The sequence below is a fragment of the Vombatus ursinus genome, unplaced genomic scaffold, assembly GCF_900497805.2.
Source record: "Vombatus ursinus unplaced genomic scaffold, bare-nosed wombat genome assembly UNPS02014805.1, whole genome shotgun sequence".
Taxonomy (NCBI): Eukaryota; Metazoa; Chordata; class Mammalia; order Diprotodontia; family Vombatidae; genus Vombatus; species Vombatus ursinus.
This window is the reverse complement of record NW_020954583.1, coordinates 2,563,255-2,570,494: the sequence shown is the minus strand read 5'-3', so window position 1 is coordinate 2,570,494 and position 7,240 is coordinate 2,563,255. Positions and strand designations below refer to the sequence as shown.

The 7,240-nt window shown below is 32.6% G+C and overlaps 1 protein-coding gene across 1 annotated transcript; it reads left to right on the top strand.

Moving 5' to 3' along the window:
- Positions 1–5: 5 nt before the first annotated feature.
- Positions 6–4,771, top strand: LOC114051731 (zinc finger protein 654-like; the record flags this gene model as incomplete). Its single annotated transcript, XM_027874171.1, has 2 exons — positions 6–1,626; positions 2,351–4,771. Coding segments are annotated over 2 exons (1,629 nt in total), but the record flags the coding sequence as incomplete, so codon positions are not given.
- Positions 4,772–7,240: the final 2,469 nt, after the last annotated feature.

Sequence of the window (7,240 nt, the reverse complement as noted above, 5' to 3'; positions counted from 1 at the left end):
GTAGAAAATTTAGAAATAGAGGACTTATGCTGAAGCATTTAAAGAATCATGTTAAGAAAATACAAAGGCAGCACTTTGCTGTAGTTCAACAGGAAGATCAGGGAATTCCTACAACAGAACAAATAAATTGCTCTAATGCTTCCATTTCATTTGAAAATGGAAATTCAGATATTAAAGACAATGAAGTAGAAACTCCTGTTGCATATAACAGTGAAAAGAGGGAAGAAGAAACGTTTGAGCAAGTGGCTGAAGTGACTAAAAATATTGTGTGTGAACCTCATGATGTCATTAAAAATGGCAGTCCTGATAGTTCTCTAAATAATGCTCCAGAGCCTCTCACCACTGAAAGTTTACCCAGATGTATTGATGATGATGATTTAAATCGAGAGACTCCAGTACTTCATAAAATAAATGGAACTGTTTGCCCTCAAAAAGATCTGGATATTGTAGATCAGCAAGAAAATTTCAAGTGCCCTGCTAATGGATGTGTCAGAATATTTAAAAAAATAAGATTTCTGAATAAACATGCAAGGAAAGCTCATCCAACTGATTTGAAGGTACAACAACATATAATGAAGTGGAACAAAGGAAAGTGCCGATTTTGTCAGCGGAAATTTGAGGATTCTCAGCATTTTATAGATCATTTGAAGAGACATATATATCCAAATGTGTACTTTTGTTTACATTTTACCTGTAATCAGAGATTTAAGCTGTCAACTGAGCTTGCAGAGCATACAAAAAGTCACAGTGTTTTTCAGGCTCAGTGTAATTTTCCAGAATGCCATGAGCTTTTTGAAGAGCTTCCTTTGCTATATGAACATGAAGCTCAGCATTATTTAAATCTAACACCAGAACCTTCTGCAGAAACAAGTAGACATGTTTTGGATACTCTTACAGAACTTCAGTGTGAGAGTCAGGAAAAGGACTTATCTGGTAGTGAAAAGGAAACTGTTGATCTGCCAGTTCCCACTTGGAAATCAAGGAAAGATTCTACAGAACCAAAGACATATATACAAAGTGTTGAAAAGAAGACAAACAGTGTAGTTCAGAATGGGAATGACCATTCTTCTGATGTCACTGCTTCAGCTATAAGCTTCATAGACCAAAAGATGACTGTTGTAGAGCCAAATTCTGAAAAAAGTAGTGTTATTAGTGACCAACTGTTAGTCAATGGACACAGTGAATCAGAGCAGACATCTTTGGTTTCATCAGATGTTGCCCTGAAAATTGAGACAAGTGGAACAAGGACAGAAAATGGTTCCATTTCACAGAATGTTGAAGTAGTACCACAGGAACACAGTCCTCTAATAGTAGTCTCTCAGTCACCTTCCAAACCAAATCCACCAACTGAAAACACTTCATATGGTTTAATTTTAACCAAGCCATATGTGAGACCATTGCCTCCCAGTTATCTTGATGAACGGTACATCAGTATGCCAAAACGTAGAAAAACTCTGACTGATAAAGTAGATGCCCATTCTGATCAAGATAGTGTTTATAGCACATCATCAGAGAGATTTAGATGTGGCAACTGCTTGACCATCTACTGTAACTCAGAAGCACTTGAGGCTCACCTTGCACAAAAGAAATGTCAGACGCTGTTTGGATTCGACTCAGATGATGAAAGTAAGTCTTATAACAATGGTGGGGGGAGGGGAGAGGGTTAGGTAAATAAGTGAAAAATAGAGTTGTAACAGCGAAAAATTAAGTAAAGACATTCAGTATAGTTATTATGTCATTTTAGTGTCATAAATGAGAAGAAATTAAAGAGTGATCATGACAGAAATAAATGCATTCCTGCTCGTTAGAACATAAAGCTGGGGGCAGTTAGGTGGTGTAGTAGATACAGCACCGGCCCTGGATTCAGGAGGACCTGAGTCCTCAGATACATAATATTTACTAGCTGTGTGACCCTCAGCAAGTCACTTAACTCCACTGCCTAGCCAAAAAAAAAAGAGAGAGAAAGAACTTAAAGCTAAGCTAGTGAGATGCTACCTTTAAAAGAAAAACATTACCAGAGTTGAAAAATTTTTTAAACATTTTTGCTAGATGGAGGAAAAATTGAGAGATGGAAAATTGCTTTTTTGTAAGCTGTACAGTAAGAATGTAGTGGAAAGACCATTGAGTTTGGAGTCAAGAGCCCTGGGTTTGAATGCTGGCTTTGCTTACTCTTCCTGTGTGACCTTGAGTGAATTACTTAACATCTCTGGGCTGTAGGCTCTCCATCTTAAAATGAGGAATTTCAACTAGATGATATAAGATTTGAGGTCACTTCCAGCTCTAAATTGTATGATCCTATGAACTAAATCTATTAAAAAACTGAAGTTAACAAGCATGTTCTTCTTTACAGGTGCCTGATAAAATGTTACTGAAAAGTTTATCAAGGAGTGGTGTGAAAAAAAGCACTACAAAAAATGCATCATCAATTTGCTCTTTCCCAGTTGGCCTTAATCATAGAGTGGTCTCAGATTACTAAAGAACAATATAAAGAAAAAGCACATTTTCTAGAATGAACTCACAGAGGAGATGTGCCGGTTTTGACTCCCGAAGGGTTACTGCAAAGATCCCAAAGTACCAGTTATCCAGAAGACCACACACTACACAAGTGTATGATCAAAGCACAGCAGCACATTCAGTTTAACTTATTAACACCTCATGAAGAAGCATTCAACCCAAGAAGAAAAGTAGCTGTGGCCTTAAAGAAAGGAATAATGTCAATCTGTAAAGAAATAAAAATAAAACATGAATTTTAAGGAATTCGAAAGCTATTTTCCAAACAGTATTTGTTTTCTTTTTATGCATGTACAAATAATGCCCTTCATTTCTTGATGAAACATGATTTGAAGACATTAATAGCACATTGTAATTTGCTTGGAAATTGAAAGATAAAAAAACCCACCTTGATTTACTATCATGTTAGCCCTTAAAGTTTGTGGGAATGACTTTTAAAAAACTTGTTTCCACAAAGCATAAATGAAAGTGTGTAGAGAAAATCTTGGCCAGGTGACATATCAGAATTTTAAAATGAAATTCCAGGAAATTAGGTCCAAAATGTGTCCAAACTTTTGATTTAAAACAAAATAAAATTTCTCTGCTTTTGCAGTATAGAATGAAGTTAAATGACAAGTTATCTTTTAATATAATTTTAATATAAAATTGCAAAATTAACTTAGGAGATGAGAATCAAAGGCTAACAAAAGAATAATAAAATCTTGAAAACAATGAATTGAAGTTTCAAGTGTATATTTTGTGCATTACACACACATACCTAGAATTGTGTGAATTGAATTGAATGGTCTGAATTATCTAAATGATGTCTTATGAAGACAAAAGTTACCTTTAAAAATATATTAAATAGAATTAGGGCAAGAAACCATTTATTTAATGCTCCAGTACTAATTACATAATGATAAATTTGGGCTTTCTAACTAGAAATTTTTTTTAATCACATCCTAAAATAAGGAGAATTCTAAACAGAATTTTGGCTATAAGAATATAGGTATTACAGTAATGGCCACTAATTTTCCTAGAAGAGGTTTTAACCTTAACTGCCAATAAACAACTAAAGTAAGAGAAAGTTTTAAAAGAAATAATACTTTCAAATACTATTTTCATTTAATGGAAGCTTGCATACATCCTTTTAATTTTTCTTTTAAATTTTTTTTGTTCTAGGACTTTGTAACTTATCCAGGAGAGAAGTGCGGGATCATGAACATGATCCCACTACTGTCTATACAGGAGTTTTGACCTGTACCTGTTCACCCTTCCCTAGGCAATCTAATGATCCCTCTTCCCCATCTCGATTTCTAGGGGCTCATAACACTGATGCCATACAATGTGTAGACACCCAAAATTCATAGCTAACTGCAACTCAGAACTCCCAAGCTCAAGAGATCTGTCAGCCTCAGTCTTCCCAGTAGGTGGGGTTACAAGCCTGTACCACTATGCCCAGCCAGACTTATCCTTTATATATTGTTATCTAAGCCAGAAACCAACCTACCCAAAATACATTAACCAAAAAAAAAAAAAATCTTAAATAAAATTTCTCTTAAAAAAGCCTTGGTTTTTCAGGGCAGGTGGACATATCGAACCCAGATACATAAAATGTAGAGTATCAAGTTCTTTGAAAAGAACTTCGGACATTTTTTTTTTTAAGACTGAAACTAGACTTCACAGAAATAGTGTTTCTGACTCAAGTATTTAATGTAAGTGATCCAGAAAGTATTTCCTAATTTTAGGTGCAAAAATTATTTCTTATACTGTCAATATCAAATTGTTTTATGTAACAGAAGAGCATTAAAATCGATAGAAATTAAATTTAGGGTTTTATGGACAGCACTGGAATTCACATTTGCATTGGGGTTAGGTTTAATTATATATATCTTTGTTACATATCTTTGACCACATGTTGATCTACATTTTTTTTAAACTGTAGACTTAAGTAGCCTAATACATCGCCATGTGCTTATTAGGAATCTTTTTATGTTTCCATGAGTATAATCATTTTTAATACTTTTTGCTTAAATACTTGGGCTCTAACATTGGAGAAAAAAAGAGATGGATAGCAGTGAGAATAAATACCAAGTTTAGCTGCTTTTTTTTTGGCTGGGGGGAGAGAAGAAATATTAGGAGATTCTACTTGTTGGCAGACCATGATTACCAGTTAGGATGACCAATTTGTGTGCATTAATAAACTATAGATTTTTTTGTAGTGACTTGCTTGAAAGTTAGATGCTACAAAATACTTTCAGCTATTTACAATTATTTTCACCTGCTGTTTTTTTTTGTTGTTGTTTGTTTTCAAGCTTTGTCTCAGACACTTTTAAAAGCTTTTTTTAATCATTCATTTACTCTCAGGTTTCTAGTTAACTTGTTTTTAGAATTAACCAAAAAAAGCCTTCTAATTAAGTACTATTTCAATTCACTTTGAAAAAAATTATAATTTAATAATAAAATCTGCTTGGAAATGGCATCATTTATATAAGTTAGCAATTTTATGTGGATGTTGTTTAATTTAATTCATACTTTTTTCCCCCAGATCTAGTTACCAAGATTCAAACTGTTATCAGGTTTCTAACTTTTAAAAAATTATTTAATAACTGTGTAACTCATTTTAAAATCATGTCTGCTATATGTCAATTTTCAATTGAAATTTGTTATGTCTAGTTTAAAATAATTTGAACCATTCCCAACCTGTTTGTCATTTGGCTTCAGTTTGGAGATTTAATTTATACTTTTGTTGCTGTAAGAGAAAATTCAGATTCTTAAAAGATATGAAGGTTTAATTGGTATATTTAAAAGGCAAATGAGGGAGTTGTATTATAATACAATAGTTTTGTAAAACTTTCTGTCAACACATTTCCTATATACAACTTCTCTTAGGTATATGAATTTTAAAGAATCACCTGTTAAGAGTGTGCAGATTAGTATCATGTACATTTTTATAAAATATAGAATCATGTTACTGTTTTTAAAGTTCTGCGAAAGAATTCCAATGGTGCTGATTTCTGTGGGGAAGAAGTGAGGGAGTTGGTTCCATTTCTCTTTTCCTGTTGTGTTTTTTCCTAATCCTGTTCTAAAGATATTCTTGTCTTATTGGATAGAATTTTACCTTTTTTAGACCATTGCTGAAATTTATTTTTCTTCTTGAAAATGAAAATTTGCTTCAGAGAGTAAATTTACTACTTGAGGTTCTTTAAGATTAAACAAATAGCAAATATGAAATATTGCTGCTCAAATATTATGAAATATGTTGAAAGTGGGCATGTGTGTGGGAAAGGACACTGGTACTTTGGGCATTTAGCCATATTCATTTTTAAAAGAACTACCAATTGTATAAATTGAATGGATAATTTATAACATTAAAATTGTGGTTTTCAAATCACATTGAAGGTTCAGCTGTACTCATTTATTTTTATTAGTTTAACACCAGTGGTATGGATGAAAACCCCAAAAGGGTAATATGTTTATTTCTTAATTTATTTGGTACTGTATAACACCTTTTCTGATTGACTAAATGCAATGTATGCATTTTGGAGCTCTATTAATTTGTAAAAATTATTACAGATTCAGCAAGAAAGGAAATTTGTGCTTCCTTGTTGAACGTTAAATTATTTTACTTTGCATTTTATAAGAGTACAAATTAAAACTGAGCCATCGAACTGCAATAAATCAACAGTAGTGTTTCATTTAAAGAAATTTTTTTGTACTGTACATAGATTTGTTCAATAAAACATTGTCCTTGTTGTTAATAAGTGTTCAGTTTTTGTAAAGTTTGCTTTTTAAAAAAAGAATTGAAATATCTTAAAATATTTTATATTCTCTGCTACCTGATTTGATTAAACAAATATTATGATTAACAAACCTCACATAGATCTCTTCTAACTCTAATTCTGAGAGCCTGTGATTCCAGTTTTTGAAAGTCTGCCATAAAATACACAGCACCAAAATCATACTAAACAAAATCTAATCTTTATTTAGGAGACAATTTAGAATTTTAGCAGCAACTTAATTTTATTGCAGATATCAGTGGTACAGTATTGTCGATATTTAACAGTAAAGGCTAGTAGAGTTTTGATTTATCAGATAAAAGCTTACCTTTTTTTTATACAAAGCATTTTGTATTTTTATTAAACTTCTGAATTACGAATTCAGGTAAGTAGTTTGAACATGGCACTTTCTTCCAATTCATGAGACACAATAGGGATTCATGTCAAATGAACTGCTTACGAAACTATGGAAGATAGATTAAAATCAGTCATTAAAAGGCAATGTTGTACTTGTACTGAAAAACTCTTAAATTCACATAATGAATAGAGCCCTCCTCCCCAAAAAATAAGTTAATTCAAACAAAAAAAAATTAGAATGTAATTGAGGGTGATTATTACAAAATGCAAATTCCCTACCTAAATGTATTCTAACTTGGAAAAAAAATTGAAAAAAAAATCAGTAAAATGCTTATAAATAAGTGTGATAAGTGAATTCTCATCCAGTTTACTGATCTTTTGGCTACACTGTTTTCTGCCTTATACTGTATCCCCCCCCCCCCAAAAATAGAGAAGGTAGAAGGAGAAAACACAATTCAGCCTTTTGAAAAATACAAGCATTGTGTGTGAAATCTTTGGTAGAGACACAATCTGGTCTATTCAGGAGTTTATAATCTAGGGAGACTCTGAAGTAGGTCATGCATATGTACACAACTAAAACATGAGATAGAACTTGTGTGTTTGAGAGATAGTAG